Source organism: Balaenoptera ricei, chromosome 15 (assembly GCF_028023285.1).
Source record: "Balaenoptera ricei isolate mBalRic1 chromosome 15, mBalRic1.hap2, whole genome shotgun sequence".
Taxonomy (NCBI): Eukaryota; Metazoa; Chordata; class Mammalia; order Artiodactyla; family Balaenopteridae; genus Balaenoptera; species Balaenoptera ricei.
The window spans coordinates 1,764,332-1,782,317 of record NC_082653.1 but is presented as its reverse complement, the minus strand read 5'-3'; the positions used below and the strand labels follow the sequence as shown (position 1 = coordinate 1,782,317).

General features: G+C 52.1%; 1 protein-coding gene across 1 annotated transcript in view; it reads right to left on the bottom strand.

Moving 5' to 3' along the window:
- Nucleotides 1-4,051: 4,051 nt before the first annotated feature.
- TAF4 (TATA-box binding protein associated factor 4) overlaps nt 4,052-17,986 on the bottom strand; it is a 70,295-nt gene continuing 56,360 nt past the window's right edge. The window contains exon 15 of the mRNA XM_059898533.1: nt 4,052-5,467. Coding sequence (XP_059754516.1) covers nt 5,300-5,467 — 168 coding nt within the window. The 3' untranslated portion in view covers nt 4,052-5,299. The remainder of the gene's footprint in view (nt 5,468-17,986) is intronic.

The window sequence follows — 17,986 nt, the reverse complement described above, 5'->3', positions numbered from 1 at the left end:
GGTGCGCAGGCTTCTCATTGCGGTGGCTTCTCTTGTTGTGGAGCACGGGCTCTAGGTGCACAGGCTTCAGTAGTTGTGGCTCACGGGCTCTAGAGCGCAGGCTCAGTAGTTGTGGCGCACGGGCTTAGTTGCTCCACGGCATGTGGGATCTTCCCCGACCAGGGCTCGAACCCGCGTCCCCTGCACTGGCAGGCGGATTCTTAACCACTGTGCCACCAGGGAAGCCCTCTTTTAGATAAAGTTTACACTTGGAGACCACAGTGTGACAGAAGGGAAAACAAGTGAACTGTGGATAATCACAAGATTTGCCTTGATAACAGCATTCCCAGAAGATCACAAGCTGTCGCCTACTTAGCACACCTACCCCGAGACACTTGCATGCCTTCCCGCGTGGCACCAGGTCATCTGCCCAGGTGGAGCCGAGGCCCCACCCAGGGGGTCCGACGCTCAGCTCTGGAGTCTTTCCCCCACGGTCTCCTGAGGTACACTTTACACACGCTAAAACACACAGATCTTACCTGTCAGCCTAACCTTTCACATGTTTTCACACCCATGTGACCACCGCGCCAGATCCCGACGGCGCTTCCATCAGCCCAGAGGGCCCGGGGCCCCTCCAGCCGGGGGAACGCGCTCGGACGCCCGTCACAGCCGGGAGTTCTGCCCGTTCTCGAGCTACAGGCAAACGAACAGGGTCGGGCGAGTGGGGACGTGCGCGTCGGGCTTCTCCCCGTGTAATCCTCAGGAGACTCGTGTGTACGTTACCGACCACGTCATCAGTGCGTTCCTCTTACTCCCGGGTAGTGTTTCACTGCATAAATACCCTCTGGTTTGCCCGCACTCACCTTCCGATGGACACGTGGGCCGCCCCCATTTTGCTCCATCAACGAGCAGGGCCTCCGTGAGAGTCCTCGCAAGGTCTCTCGGGAGGACAAGGCACTCATTTCCCTGAGTCGACACAGAAGGGTGGAACTGCGGGGTCACGCAGGTTTACGTTACCATGGTTTCCCGAGTGGTTCCGCCACGTTACATACTGACAGCCTGTGTGAAGCTCCACCCACACACAACACCGTCACCCTTTATCGTCTGAACCAACGTGGGCGAGTGGTGGAATCTCACCATGGTTTTGTGTTTCTCCGGTGACCCATAACGATGAGCACCTTTTCATTTGCCTGTTGGCTCACGGGCAGACCTTCCATAAAGCACCTGTTCAAGGGTCTCACACGTTCTTTACCGAGTTGTCTTCTGACTGCTGAGCTGTGGAATTCTTTGTATATTCTGGACACAAGTCCTTTGCCGGGCATATACTTCGCAAATATTTTCTGGAAGTCTCTGGCTTGCCCTCTCACTGTCACAAGAGCATCTTTTGATGAGAGGAAGTTTGTAACTTTAAAGTCCAGTTTTCCAATGTTTTCTCTGTGGTTTGTGCCTTCTATGCCCTTAGAAATCCCTGCCCACTCCCACGTCATGACGATCTCCGATGTTTTCTCCCAGAAGCTTTGCGGTTTTAGCCCCCGTTTTCAGGCCTGTGATCCATCTCGAAGTGATGCCTGTGGAGTGAGGGCTCACGTCCCCGCCCCCAACAGGGCATCCGGTCACACCAGCGAAAACCTAGTGACCGTAACGTATGGATCCCTTTCTGGACTCTCTATTTTGTTCACGGATCCTGTCTGTCTTTACGCCAATACCATGCCGTCCTGATTATTGTAGCTCTACAGGAAGTCATGAAAACTAGGGGTGGAAATACTTCAATTTTGTTCTAGATTGTCTTGGCTATTCTAAGTCCTCTGCAGATTCATGTAAGTTTCTGGAATCAGACTGTCAGTTTCTATGAAAATTGCTGGGATTTTGACTGGTACAGCACTGAATCAGTTGGGACAGAACCGCTATCTTCACAATACTGGGTCCCCTCCGTGGGTACAGCGAAATTTCTCCCTTTAGGTCTCCTTTCATCTCTCTAATTTCAGTGTAAAGATCTTAGACATCTTTAATTGTATGTATTTCCAGGTATCCCAATGTTTCTGGTGGTGGTGCTAATGCTATTTTTCTCACTTTCTAGCTTTTTGCTGCTGGCGTACGGGATTACGGTTGATTCTGGATACTGACCTTGCACTCCGAAATCTTACAAAACGCACAAGCACCGCAACCGTTTCAGCGCCGTGTGCGTGGACTCTTTCGGGATTTCTGTGCACTCGACTGTGTCGCCTCAGGGTCCTGCCCTCACCTTCTTTCTCTCCGAACTTCACGCCTCATTTCTCTCTCTCGCCTTTCTGCCCGACTGGGACCGCAGTTCCCTGGGGAATGGACGTGGTGAGAGCTGACGCTCTTGTCGTGGCCCTGGCCCATCCCCACAGCACTCTACCCCGAGCCCACGGAGGTACGCAAGTCGGACTTCGGACAACTGGTAAGGTGCTGTGCTGAAACGCTGAGCAGCACCCGGCGCCCACAGGAGGGAGAAACAACGGACAGACGTGCGCCTCGAGGCTGCAGGCCACGCTTCTGCCAGGGGTCATCCCCGGCGAGCGTCAGTCTGTGCCTCGGTGAGGCCCCCGGCAGAACGACTGGGCCAGGAGGACGTGCAGAGGAGCCGGAACTAAAGCTATCGCACCTGCAGAGACCCAAGCGCTGCTGCCCTTTACTGACTGACCTAGTTTATTTCAGGCCACGAACTTAGTGAAAACAAAGTACCAGTCGTGGTAGGAAGTCCAAGCATGACCTAATTAATCAACCGCCTTGGGCGTTTTCATGCAGGGGGAAGACTGGAAGTTGTGCCCCTGGTACTCCCTGCTCAGGCTCTGAAAATTCAGATTTAGTTTCTTTCATCATCCAAAATCACAGGCGTTACGGGTTGAACTGCAATCCCCCCCTCCCCCCCCCCCCCAAAAAAAGATCATGCCGGGGTTGTGTGGCGGTCCTAACCCTCCAGGACCTCAGAACGTGACCTTATTTGGACACAGGGTCTTCACAGAGGTCATCAAGTTCAAATGAGGTCACTAGGACGGGCCCTCATCCAAACGACTGGTATCCTGTGAAAAGGAGAAACTCAGACACAAAGACAGATGCACACACGGAGAAAACGCCAGGGAAAGGTGAAGGGGCGACGCTTCTACGCCCCAAGGAACATCCAAGATGCCCGCGACCACCAGAAGCCAGGGGGGGGCCAGGGCACACCCTCCACCACCGCACTCGGAACCAACACGGCCCACACACCTGGGTCTCGACTTCAGCCTCCAGAACGGAGACGACCAAAACCTGTGGTCTCAGACGCCCGGTCCGTGGTGCTCTGTCACAGCGGCCCCAGGCGACTGACGCAACAGGTACCAGAATGAGACCGTAACTCGTAACTAAGCCCACGGATCGTGGGAGATCCAGCAAACTCGTCAAAATTAACGTGAAAGCTAGATGCCGAATCCCGTCACGCCAACGACAGGGTCTGTGGCTCTTGAAAGGCCGAGTGCTGGCAGGGACTCAGGCGGCTAAGCCTCTGACGGGGGCCCCTCGGGAGCCATGGTTCATCCAGGCCAACCTGTCAGTCTCCCCGCCAGATGGGGTGGGGCCTCCGGAGACCCCGCCCTCCCCGTCCAGGGGGGGGTCCACATCAGGGCTGGGGCCGGCCCCCCCCCCCAGATCTCCCCCGCCCCTCTCCTTACCTTCCCTCTACCAGGGGTGCCCCTGTGCCTCTGCACGGACGGGAGCCCGGCGTCCACGCTGCGCAAGTCCCATCTGTGTCCGACGTGGGGAGCCCCAGGCTGAGGGCGAGACCTGAGCTCGGCTTCCGGGCCCTCGGACGCGACCCACCGGGTCCTACTCTGGAGCACGCAGGTCCTGTCCTTGGAGGTGAGGCTATTTCTACCAGATTCGCTGGGTTTTAGACACTGATTCTAACAAGTAGCTCATAAATACACACCTCAGCGGAACCAGAGCTGAATCTCTGGCAGCAGAATCTACAACTGGAAAACTGGGAAAAATAGGCAAAACAAATACAGATAAATTTGTTTTTAATAAAGGAGTTAATTTTCTTTCAATCCTATATAAAACAATAGCAATTAAAAACTTCATTTTTGAAAGTAAAATATTTACATATGAACAAGTAACTGTGCAAAATTTACATGAAAAAATGGAAAGACAGGGATTTCCTAAAAGACAAAATAAAAGGTGTAACAGTTTTCAGGCGTTGATAAAAAATACTGATCAGCATTCAGTTCACACGCCGCGAATAAAGTCTAACGTGAGAATTCACACGGAGAAAGCCGAAGTATTTACAGTCATAAAAGTACTATCAATAGACAATTTAATACAATAACCTCTGAAAATATAAAGAACCAATTAGTATATTTGTAATAAAAAAATAGGTACAAAGAAGGGGCTTTTGCTCTGGACGTCTGTAAAGCGAGTCCACAGCTTGCATACAGCCTCTTAGCAAAATAATTATAGCTACATAGCCGTCCTCACGTTGTGTGCCAAAGGTTATGTACAATTACTGACAAAATACACCAACCAGTTTTCAACACTTGATTCACACTGAGAAACAGTCTTCTGATGATTCTTCTCAACTCTGATTTTATTTCACCTAGGTTTTTTCACTTTTAGCTAAAAAACAGTGCAAGTAAAATAGATTTATGCTGAAAAGGTTTTCATTTCTTTTAACTTTACAGCTTTACAAACGATAGCAAATAAAATGCATTTGTACAGATGCTGACCACACATTCAGAAGGAGCCGCGTCGCCGGGCCCCCGCGAAGCAGAAAGGGATGAGCCCCGAGGCGCAGGCGGACGGTGAGCTGCCTGCTCCTTGAGGATCCTGAATGGAGGGCCGGGGGAGGGAGGGAGATAAATAGTCTAAAAAAATCAGTTTGCTTTGCCAACTGACTAATACAAAAATAAAATAAAAGAAATGAGGTCATCGGCTGTAGACACACACCTCCGCAGTAAGTTGGGTTGAACTAAACCAAATGCACAAACGATGTAGAAACCGCTATGAGGTGACAGAGGGCAGCTACTTATTTGCTAAACGATTCCATCAGTTTTTATATATGGCTTGTTTGGCAAGAAGGCCACTCGATCAAAGATGAGTTAAGATTTAATTGTCCTTTAAGAGTACCCGCGGGCCTCTTGTTCTCTGTTACAGAAACGTGTTTTCCTTCATACTGAAGAGTTGACTTAGAAACAGGAATATAAAACTGTTCCATTGTAAAGAGGTGGCTGTTTTTTAAACAATATCCCATTTGCTTGTTACAAAAAGGCGTAATCTGCAAATATAGAAAAAGTCCCCAGGCGTCTCCGTCTAAGAGGCCGCGTCCGTGCTACTTAAGGAATGCTTTGTAGAGCAACAGTGAATGGCTTGTCTCACGTTCATTTTCTAAACAAAATATGAGGTCCCTGAGGTTGACCCGCGTGATCCTTTGTCGCGTGAACTGTCTGGGGGTTCCGACGCCGGAACTGCCTGGGACCGCTGAGCCTGGGCCCGAGCCCTGGTGACGAGAAAGGAGAAGACAGCCGAGTTAGTGGCGCGCAGAGGTGGGCAGGGCCCTCGGCGCTGGAAGGAAGGGGCAGGGCCAGGTGCCGCCCCAGGACCAACTCACGTTTCCCTACAGGTGTCCCAAGAAACCCTGGTTCTGGAGGAAGCCAGGCCTGGGACCGGCTCCTTCCCGCAGGCCTACTGCTGGAGCCGAAGTGCTTTACGAGTCCCTAACGGGGAGGGGTGAGAGCAGGGGGCGCGCCGACCCTCCAGGACTGCCGCTCTCAGGCACGCGCTCGAGAACACTAACCCCGAGATTCCCCCCAGAGCTCAGACTCCGGCCCCTGGGGCACGAGGAAGGAAAAGGTGGCGGCTCCTGCCCCAAGGGGACGGCAGAACAGCTCCGGGGCTTGTGGCCGGCGTCCCCGACCTCCAGGCGTCCAGGGACTCAGGTGCACTGACGCCGTGCCCGCGGCGGCCTTGTCATCCCTGCTTCGCCGACAAAGGCACACTTCCCGAGGCCGCAGGTCTAGACTCCTGGGCTGGGCAGGCTGGTGGTGGTCGGCTGGCTGGCTGTGCCGAGGGCGCCACAGTCACCACGTCGTCCATGGCCTGGAGGGGGCTCCCTGCTTCCCCGGCTGACGGCGGCGCTTCGGCCGGCCTGCACCGCTGGGGGATCCGGGCGACGGCTGGGGCTCTGACGCCTGCCTGCTTGGCACAGGCGGGGTTCCGGGCGCTCTCCTGCCGCGTCGCCGCCCCTCAGCAGCAGCGTCCCGTGGTTTCAGCACGTCACCACCTCCAACCGACACTCGTGGGCATGAACCACACAACTCCCAACTGGACAGTTCTCGGTTTTCCACTTGGAATGAACACTGAGTGTCTGTATTCTGACGGTTAAAGTCGCTCGTGTATATTTCAAGCGCAAACCTTACAACGGTGTTTTTACGGCGTTTTCTTGAAGTTTAAGGTGGGAGCAATGAGCCCTGTGATGCTGGAGGAGGCGGCAGCACAGCAAAGCAGCCAGCAGGTGGCAGGTGAGGCTGGTCCCTCCTGGGCACTCAGGGCACACACGCCCTTCTTCCACGGCTCACCGCGTGTTCTTCATGCCCCCTTCAGACACCCTTAACCACCGGGGTCCCTCCTCCAGACCAGTCCTCTGGTGACTACTTTTCCGTGTTTGAAACAACTATTTAGGTTTTCTTGGCAGTTTCCCCTGAGTCTCCGTAACGGCCCTAAAGGAGCATTTTGTGAACAAGACAAACAGCGCCCCTGAAAAGGCGGTGATGAAAGCACACAGTTTAGAGGAGCCAGGAGGAAAACGGGGTTCCGTCTCCGCAGCCGGAGAGCTGGCCTGCACCGGGGGCCCTGCGGGTGTGAAGCCTCTGCACCACGGCGGGGCCTGCAGGCCGAGCCGAGGCCAGTGCCTGGCCAGACGGCTGGGGCGGGGCCGACAGGCGGGTGGGAGCTCCTCCCCGCCTCCGCCTCCGGGACAGACAGGGCGGCGCCAGACCTTGGGGCTCGCGGAGAGCAAAGCGCTCCCTCAACCACGGGCCCGGTGTCTTCTGTGACACTCGCTACAACTCTGGGCCACGTCTGATGTTCTTACTTTCAAAACAGTTCAACGGCCAAAACCAGTTGGGACAGGGGTGAGGGCTCCCTTCAGGCACAGCATTTAAAGCTGAAACTCAAGAAATCCCTGCAAGTAATATTTTAATGAGATCTTTTTTAGAAGTCAGAGGTGCTTCCAAACAATCCGGACAGGCAAGCGTTAGCAGAGCCCACAGCCAGGGCTCCGGGGCCGGGACCACACCGGCCCCACTCCGCACGTCTCAGGCTCCGAAGGTCACGACGCTGCCACGCGTCACTGTTCTATGGACTTGAATAAGAAGGCCTATGTGCTCAAAGGCATCCTACTTGACAACTGAAATGACTTCTGATTTCACGGGGTGAGTGCCGTCCTTTGATCGTACTGCCCTGGGGTGTCCTGGCCAGAGAAGGCGGTCACAGGAACCCAGCGCCCAGCCTGCAGGCGCGAGGCCCGGTCCGGCCCAGAGCCCCGTGCGGGAAGCCTGGGGAAGCGGCCCTCGGGCACGGCAGCCGAGCGACCAGCAGTGACCTCAGATGACAGAAAACTGCGGGGCAGGTGCCGGCGTCCACCTTCAACAACATTCACACTCCAGCAAAGAGGCTGATTCGGTGTGTTTTGTTTTGTATTTGCAGGCACTGGGGTTGAAACAAAGCAACTGTGGACACATGGTTTACATTCTCCCGGAGGCCAGCTTCCTCCCTGAAAGTGCTGTGTGACCATTCATCATGTCCGGTCACAGGACTGTTGAGAGGATTCATGAAAGGAGGCTGGTATCTCCTTTGAAGGCAATCTGTCCACCGTCAAAAACACCACAACCAACCTGACAGGCAACAAACACTCAAGGTAAAAACCAAATGGAAACAATCACCTCCGTCCCAACCCCACCTGGCTCGCGGGGTCACTTCGCTGGGGCCCCCAGGGCCGTGCACAACCAGCGGTGGCAGCCGGGGCAGCTTCAGACCTGGCCGTGGCCGCTCGCCCAGTCGGCGGAGAGCACCAGCCCCTCGGGGACTGTCTGGGGGGACTCGCACCACGGGGGCCTCGTGGCCACTCCCCCCAGAGCCCCCTCGACCACAGTGAGAGGTCTGTGCCCACGAGAGGGCACCTCTAACCCACGTGATGCCCCTGCGTCCCAGACGGCGGGTGACGAGGTCGCAGCGCCAACAGCACGGCCCCCGCCGCCCGCTCTGCTCCTCTTCGGGCCAGCACGGTCCCCACACGCGTCCATGAGACGGAGCCCACGCCCAGCACACGCAGCTGGAGGGCGCCGTGGAAAGCAGCAGCAATGGGGCCCCTCGGGCACTCGGCTCAGAACAAGGGCCACTCGCAGGAGGCTGAAGACAAGCTCACGCCGGTACCTCCCATCGTCTCCCCAAGCACCGTCCAGAACAGGGAGGGAAACACAGACCTACCCGGGGCACGGCATCCGCACAACATGAGGACGGGGCCCGGTCCCCACGTGGACCGATGCTCCTGGGCGGGGCCCACAGTGCCTCCACGAGGCCAAGCACCAGAGACAGGGCGGGCCTGGGGGGCCTAAGGGCGCACAGCTTCTGGGATAAGTCCTTTGAAACTGGGCAGCGGCGGCGGGCAAAGAAGTAAGGGGGGGAATGCAGGGTCCGGCAGGCACAGGGCCTCGCCACCAGAGGACACTCAGCCCTCCTCTCCCTCGGACAGACACCTGCGAAGCCACCGGGCTCTGGAGAACTGTCAGGAGAGGGCACCATCGGACAGCGAATCTTGTAAACACCCAAACCATGAAAATGCACAAGAGGAAGATAAGCAGGTCCACAAAGAACCACTGCAAAAAGTCAGAAAATTAAACTCCACACGTATCAGAGACAAACTCCGTCTGAAAAAACAAGAAAACTGTAAGACAACGCTTTCAACAAAAAAAGTATACTTAAACATTTGAGGATATGATAATCACCTTGAGTCAAAAACTCAAAACTTAGGGGGAAAGTGGATTGAAAACCAGAAAGAAATGAGAGTTGATTTGACACAAGAAAGAAATGAGAAAAAAGGACAAAACTATCTCAGAAATTAATATAAACTGTAAGGTGCTCAGGGGAGAAAAGACTCGAATAAAAATGTAGTAAGAGGCAAAGAAGAAAGGCAGAGAAACAAGAGAATAAAAATGAGACAAAGAAAATAAATTAAAGGGCCAGGAAAAAAACAGGGGAAAAGGAAGACAAGCAAAGAGGACATGTACTCAGTCGTCAGAGCCCCCGGAGAAGGAAGACAAGTGTGCGGGCAGAGGTTAATACTCAAACTATAATCCAAGGAAACTTTCAAGAAACAGAAAAAAACAAACCTACACACTGAAAGGGCATGTGGGCACCTGGGAAAATTAACCCATAAAAATCAACTTCGACAAAGCCTCATAAAACTGTCAGCTTTCCAAGATAAAGAAAAGGCCTCCAGGTAAAAAGAGAAAATAAACCATCAAGACGAGAGAATTAACCTGGCATCCGGCTTTCCCAAACCAACACAGAAAGCAATGGAACAGCACTGAAAAATCACTGAAAGCAAGAGTGAACCAACATTTTTATATCCAGCCTAACCGTCCTCCACACATCAAGGCCACAGAAAAACCGTTTCAACTTGCAAGACATCAGGGGACTCTGCACCTGAGCTTCGCGAAGGCTCAGCCGCAGGCAGGGGTCGTCCCAACAAGGGAAGAGCGGCGAAACCTCAGAAAAACGCAGAAGTAAGCATTTATAATATATAAACACGTAGCTGGTGCTACAGCAGAGGTGAGGAAGAGGCTGGGAAACGTCAAGTGCTGTGACAAGGTAGAAATGATGTAACCAAGCACGAAAGGGAACGGGAAGGGGACACCACAGGCTCCGGATGCGGTGTGGCCACCGGGGAGCCGAGGAGAACGCTGACGCAAGCCGAACAGGAAACGCACGTGAAAACCTGGGGCTGAGGACGCCCAGAAACGCTCACATACAAAAGCAACCACCAGAGCACAGTTACAAACCTTCCTAAACACAAACAAAAATCTTAATTAAGGAGCAAAGACTACACATCTCACCAAAAAACACAGCAACTGTAAAATATACACATCATCATAAAATACTGTGACCGAGTCAGAACCCACTTTGTCAGCTACATCAATACAGATGACAGGCTTAACCCACCTGTGACAGGAAAACGCTTTTCGACTGGACTCAGAAAACAAGACCCCGCCGTGTGCTCTACACAAGAGACATACCTAAAGGAAGAGCTACAAATCAAGCAGAATGGAGGTTTTCCAGGGTGATGCAAACAGGAGAGCAGGGGTAATGGCCCTGACTGAGGACAAAGGAGACATCAAGCCCACTGGGCAAAGGCAGACACTTTTCAATGGTAAAAATCACAACTCACGGTGAACATGTAACACTTACAGATATTTATGTACCAAATAACACGGCAACTCCCATACAAAGCAAAAACTGCAGGAGATGCAAGGAGATAAAGACAGAAACACAAGGACTTCCCTGGTGGCTCAGTGGTTAAGAATCTGCCTGCCAACGCAGGGGACACGAGTTCAATCCCTGGCCCGGGAAGATCCCACATGCCGCGGAGCAACTAAGCCCGTGCGCCACAACTACTGAGCCTGCGCTCTAGGACCCGCGAGCCACAACTACTGAGCCTGCGCTCTAGGACCCGCGAGCCACAACTACTGAGCCCACGCGCCACAACTACTGAAGCCTGCATGCCCAGAGCCCGTGCTCCACAACAAGAGAAGCCACTGCAGAGAAGCCCACGCACCGCAATGAAGAGTAGCCCCTGCTCGCCACAACTAGAGAAAAGCCCGCGTGCAGCAACGAAGACCCAACACAGCCTAAAATAAGTAATAAATAAATGAATTTATTAAAAAAAAAAAAAAGACAAAAACACACTAACAACGGAAGGCTCTGGGACACCACATCCAGCACAAAACACATCACGTGGACAAAAATAAGCAAAGACACAGTGGGCATAATCGGTAAGGTGCACCCCATATAAACCCAGCAAGTCCTACACCCTGCCTAAGAATACGCCTTGTTCTCAAGCACCCACAGCACATTCACTGAAGCTGAGCACCCCTGTTGCCCAAGAGATCAGCAAAATTACAAACTGTGGCAACACACGCTGGGAGGCTGTGGGGAGACAGGCCCTCTCCTTCACCACCGGCGGGTGCGAACTGGCGCGACCCTCCAGAGGGGAGCTTGGCAATTCCTAACGGAACTACCGACCCACTTACCTTCGCCCCACAACACACACCCCCAAGAATACAGCACCATCCGTGCACAAGGGAGGGGTCGCCCAAGGCACGTGGGTGCGGAGAAGCACCCCGCTTGCTGTGAAGAACGGGGAGCACCGCCACAACACGGCCCGGAGTGCGCTCCAGAGTACGCGAAGTGAAAACGGCCCACTGCACGAGGCGCAGGCTCTATGCTCCCGCGAGAGAGGCGGAAATCGCAAAACACACGCTTGCGTCTGAGGGGGAGGAGACGGCACTGCTGGGGGCACAGTCTTTTGTACAGCTCTGGCCCTGAGAACCCCCAAATAAACAACTAAACGCGAGCGGGGGTCGGGGGGGCCGCACCGTAGGACAGACAGCAGGAGGAGAGCCCAGCTGTGCCACCGGAGGGACGCGGCCTGCTGAGGGGCAGCGGGAAAGGGCTCATCCAGGTAACTCCGCGGCGCTGAGGATGCGGAACTCGGGGGCGCTGCAGGGCTACACACGGAAAGAACTGGGGCAGACACATGCTACTCTGGATGGTCAGCCACTTCCTTCTCACAGGGCTTAGCAGTTCTGGATCTCCTTTTTATCTGCAAAGTAGGGTGGGACAAAGAGCAAACCCACCGGGACGATGAGAGTCAGGCCTCCCACCTGGGACGCGGGACGGCTCGGAGGGCCTGTCACGTCAGGTTGGACCCACCGCCTTCAGTACAGACACGGAAAACACAGGTGGGGTGGCGCACGTATCCCCAGCTGTACCCCCGTGGGGGCTGGAGCAAGACACCCAGGGGCCCGAGCACACCGGTGCCCGGACCTGGTCCCTGCACACGCGTCCCAACAAAAAAGAACCGCGGCTCTGCGGAGAAACGGTTGATTCCACTGTTAGGGCAGGAAAAATATAAGGTAAGCCTGGAACATTTGTGACGTGAGAGAGTAAGAACCCTTCAGAAGGTGACAGGTTACGTCAACAGGACAGAGGACCCAACTGAAGGGCTCGCGAGGACCAAGCAGGGCTGGCAGAACTCCAACCAGCAAACGGGGGACAGAGGAGGAGGAGAGCCTGTCGGCCTGCGGGCACCGCACACGGGGCGCAGCCGTGCCGATGAGAACAGGAGGGCACGGTCCCTCAGCATTTCCCACAAGACACTTCATCACAAAGGGACACAGATTTTCCAGCGGAGATGCTGCGACCCCCCTAGAACCAAGTGTTCAAAGTGATCACCCGCAGCGGGACACACAGATGTCACGTACCTCCTGATACGACGCACTGAGGACACGGTATCACTGGTGCCGACATTCTAGCCAAATTACACAACCTGGGTTTCATCAAGAGGAAACATAGATGAGCCCAAATTAAGAGACCTTCCACCAAATAACCGACACACACTCTTCAAAGTGTCAAGATCAGGAAAGACAGGGAAAGACAGCGGACCCATCACAGACCAGAGGAGGCTACAGAGACATGGTGACCAAATGCCAGGAGGGGTACTGGATGGGATCCTACATCTTCAGTGGAGAATGGTAACAATCAAATACAGAGAAAACATTTGCAAAAGACATAACTGGTTAAAAAAAAAAAAAAAAAAAAAAACTCATCCAAACTACACAAAGAACTCTGAAAACTCAATAACAAGAAAACAAACAACCCAATTTTTAAAATGGATCAACGACCTTAAGAGACCCCTCGCCAAAGAAGAAGCACATGAAGAGATGCTCCAGATCATGCATCAGGGAAATGCAAGTTAAAGCAATGAGACACCACGACACACCTATTAGGACGGCCAGAGCCCAGAACACCGACAACACCAAATGCTGGTGAGGAGGTGGAGCAACAGGAACGCTCATCCGTAACTGACGGGAACGCAAAGTGGAGCAGCTACTCTGGAAGACAGTCTGGCAATTTTTTACAAAACTAAACATACTCTCACCATACGAACCAGCAATTGTGCTCCTTGGTATTTACCCAAAGGAGCTGAAAACTCACGTCCACACAAAAGCCTGCACATGGGTATTTATAGCAGCTTTATTCACAGTGGCCAAAACTTGGAAGTAACCAAGATGTCCTTCAGCAGGTGATGGATAAATAAACTGTGGTGCATCCAGACAGTGGAATATTATTCAGCCTTGAAAAGAGAGAAATGAGGTACCAAGCCACGAGAGGACACGGAGGAACCTTAAATGCATTTAACTAAGTGAAAGAAGCCAGTCTGAAAAGGCTACAGACTATATGATTCCAACTCTACGACACTCTGGAAAAGACAAAACTATGGAGACAGTAAAAAGATCAGGGGTTGCCAGGGGCTGGGGGGAGGGAGGGATGAACAGATGAAGCACAGAGGACGTTTAGGGCAGTGAAACTACTCCGTATGATACTCTAAAGGTGGATACAGGCCATCATACAGCTGTCCAAACCCACAGAATGTGCAACACCAAGAGGGAACCCGGATGTAAACCGCAGACTCTGGTGGTGATGAAGCGTCCGTGCAGGTTCATCGACTGTAACAAGCGCAGCATCCGGTGGGGGGCGTGGATGACGTGGGAGGCTGTGCAGGTGCGAGGGGAGGCGGGGGGGGGGGGGGGGGGGGGGCGTATGGGAACTCTCTGCACTTTCCACTCAATTTGGCCGTGAACCTAAAACTGCTCTAAAATATAGAGTTTCTTAACTTAAAATTAAATTCTGAAAGACCAAATCAAATGAGGTCTTTAGTCAGTAGTATCACACCAATGATGCACCTTAGGGTAAGCTGAGTGAGGGATATACAGAAACTCTCTTTACTCTTCTCGTAACTTTGCTGCAAGTCTAAAATTAGTTCACGATAAAGTTTTTTGTCTTTTTTTAAAGACACACCCTAAAGAAATAATCCTAAACTAAAAAAAGAAAAAGAGAAATTAAGCCTTAGCTCTGATGAAGAAAGGCATATGAAGGACTTTTTAAATTCCAGATTTCGTATTAACTGTCACACATATAACTCACAAGTATCCCTGAAGACCAAAATCAGGCACAACCAGCAACGTACGCAGCCACGCCGCAGGACCTCTGGTGACGTGCATCCCTCCCACCGTCTCCTCAAGGTGCCCCCTCACCCCACACTCCTCCCCACGCCCACGCCCTCCCCATCAGTCTGGAAATACGCGCTCTTTTTCTCTTCTTTAGAAAACGCCTAAGGCAGAAGTTAATCAACATGTCTTTCCCACGAGCCCTCCCCTCCCAGCACAGGGACCCCAGCAGCCAGAGTGGTTGGGGGACTGGTTACATTGAGCCAAAAAAAAAAAAATATATATATTGAGAATAACGGGAACTCGCGTCCTCTCTGTCTGTGAAGGGATTCGAAAGTAAGGAAAGGAAGAAGACTAGAAGAAGCCCTGAGGTCCTAGACTAGAATCTCAGCATCAACAGGAACGCACAGGGTTGTTCTAGATACAGAAAGGGGCACGCATGCACGCACGCACACACGCGCCTGTACACATACATACGTTCCAGGCTCTGACTGCTGGGGGCCTGGAGCAGGGACCCCCGTAGCGATCGGCACACACAGTGCTCAGATACTGGTCTCTAAATACCACCCTCCACCGCAAGGAAGCAGGCTCCTGGGTGCCACTGCGGGTGAGGGCAGGGGAAGCACAAGAGGCACCTGGACACCCCTCACGCTTACAGGACGAGGGCAACGTTTCAAAAGGATATAGGAAACAGCCTGAAGAAGCTTCCACTGACCAAATCTAGAAATAACGAGAGCACTGATTACAACCCTCTGAATACAGCAGGAACCCACGCGTCCATACACAGTGATGAACGAGTGCATGAATGAATGAGGACGGAGGGAGGGAGGGAGGGGGAGAAGCTCTTCTTCACAGCAGAAGGCAACCAGTAAATGTGGAAGGCGTGATGGAAACAGAGCATCATAATCTGGCCCCCAGCCTGGCGGTCCTGACGCAGCGGCAGTCATGCAAGGGTGCTAAGGCCGGGTGAGGTGTGATGGGAACAGAGTACCTGCGTGATCCTGGAGTACCTCCTTTCACAATACTAATAAACGCTAAGGGACTGACTGACTACACAGTGGAGAAAGCTGCTTTCTCAGCCAGACAACTTAACCAGGTGATCAAGGCTAAGATCACCTAGTGATGCCAAGGGTCATCCTACAGAACAAGAGACCTGCCCTCTTCAACACGGTCAGGAACGGGGAGACTGGGAAGAGGTTCACGCCACAAGCTAGCTGGACACCGCACACGCCTGGATCAAAGAGAAACCAGGACAGGCCGTGAAGTGAGAGCAGGTCTGGGGACCCTGGGGCACCAGGGCTGATTTCCTGATGCGGGGGGTGGGGTGGGTGCAGTAGTAACACAAGAGAACATCCAGCGTTGTCAGCATTTAGGGGTGATGGAACATCCCACACGCGTACTTGTGTACGTGTGAAGAGGGGGTGATGAAATAAAGGTGGTAAAATGTTCAGAATTGAGAATCTGAATGGAGTTTTTTATACTGTTCTTACAACTTTTCTATACGTTTGAAACTACTCTAAATCAAAAGAAAAACATTTTGAAAAACATAAATCAGTATATTCTGGGAAGAAGATGCCAGAGGCGTCAAAGTTTTTTTTAATCTTCCCAAAGGCCATATAAAACACAGAGCAACTAGAAAGCAAAACCAAACGCCAGCAGACAATGTTTACAACCAAACCGGTGAAGATGAACGGCGAGCAGCCACAAGCCTATCTCAGAACTGTGCGGGAAAAGCAGCGGGGCACCCGCGAGGCCCGAAAGCCCCCGGGAGCCAGCGGGTGTTCACCAGGAAGAGTGGCAGATTCACCGGAGAGCGGCAGCTACAGCCAGGAGTTCTCTCCTCTCAACAGCAGCCCCGCCACTAGGAACTCTGCCTCCCACCTGCCAGGGCCCCGCAGCACAGGGCCTCACACAGAAGAGAAACTGCGAGGAGTGAAATTAAAGCTGAGCAGGACAGGGACAATGGAGACAAAAAGGTCCAGGTAAGAGTCAGGGAGCAGCAGAGCCTGACATCTCAGACAGCAAGTTCGTCGCCACGTGGGAACAACAGGAGAGGAGCTCAGTGAAGTGGCCAACCTTCACACCACCTCCTCCTAAAGGTTCAAGACAGCAAAATTCACATAGAAGTGAACCACAGAAAGGTCAAATCCCAGACAAGCTGCCCTAGGAAAAAAAGAGAATAAGGAGCAGAACAACATCCCTACAGATGATGAAAAACACCAAAAAGACACAATCAAAAAGAGATCAAAACTTGTTATGTTCTATTTCCAAACAAGCTAAAAGACATCGAGAAAATGATAAAAAGCGTGAAAGAATAACATAAACCAGAATCAGCGAAACTCAGAAGTGAGGTGACAAAGTCAAGGAAAAATTAGAAACAAAAGAAAATTTCACTTGAGAAATGAAGACTACACTAAAAAGAACACAAGAGCAAATAAACGCAACAAATGATACCTTAAGAAGGAATTAGGAGAGCGAGAAGGATAAACAGAGTATAAAACTTTTTAAAAGAGAGATTGAAAGGATTAAAGAGAAAAGGACAAATACTGATGGCAGATACAAAAGGTACAACGTATGAGTAACAGGAATCTCTGAAGAGGAAAACAAAAACAAAGAAAGCGTTAAAGAAAATGTTCCTGAATACGAAAGGTTTAACTGCATATATGCTGAAAGAACACAACCTCTCCCTGAGAACGACAACCCAAGACAGCCAACTCCGAGTAAAATGCTGGGCTTTACGGGAAAAGAATTCTGTGGGCATCTTTGGGCAGAAAGAACACATGAGAAACACACGAGAAATAAAATTAGACTATCATCAGACTGACAGCAACCTTTCGTACCAGGAAAAAAATTATCTAGTGTAACTATTTACTCAAGATAGATTCTCAAGGAAAGAAAACGTGAGCCACGGATTTTCTAGCTATCAAAACCATCATCGACATGCACAAATATGGGGAACGCAGCCCCCATGAAACACTCCAAAACAATCCCACAGAGAACGAGATCCAGAAAACCAAATGACTAAACAGACATCCACACAGACTTGTAATTAGCATTAAACATAGAGTTACTTATGGAACTAAGACGAAGGGTCCAGGGAGAGAGGACAGCATGAAACAGCCACGTGATGTAAACAAAACACATGCATGAGTGACAGTCCTCGCTGGAGTGCAGCCCACCCGACGCTCTCCCTCCCAGCTTCCAGCCAAGTCGCCGAAGGCCCTTCCCGGGGAGTAAGGATCACACCCTACGTAAGACCCACCCCAACCAAGCCTAAAACCTGCACAGGGAAGGCAAGTCTGCAGGGTGAGCCCCACTGGGTGAGGGAGCTCAGAAACATCATGGGATTTCCACAGACCCTACTGAACACCAAAGTGAGACACAAGACACACAAGTTCAAGATGAGCAGCCAGGAGCTGAACTAAAACAAGAGTCAATACTCTTCAGAGGATGACGACATGTCATCCACAAAATCCAGCATCCAAGCCACAACGACTAGACATGCAGAGCGACAGGAAACTGTGACCCACGGTCAAAGGAAAAAGCAGTCGACAGAGGCCGAATCGAGACGCCCCAGATGTCGGACTTGACAAAACCATTAGAGCAGCTTTTACAGAGAGGTTCAAAGAATGTTGGGAAAATGTGGCCTCAGTAAGTGAGCAGACAGGGAAATCTCAGCAAAGAATCAGCAGCCATAAAAAAGACTTAAGTGGAAATCCCAGAACTGCAGA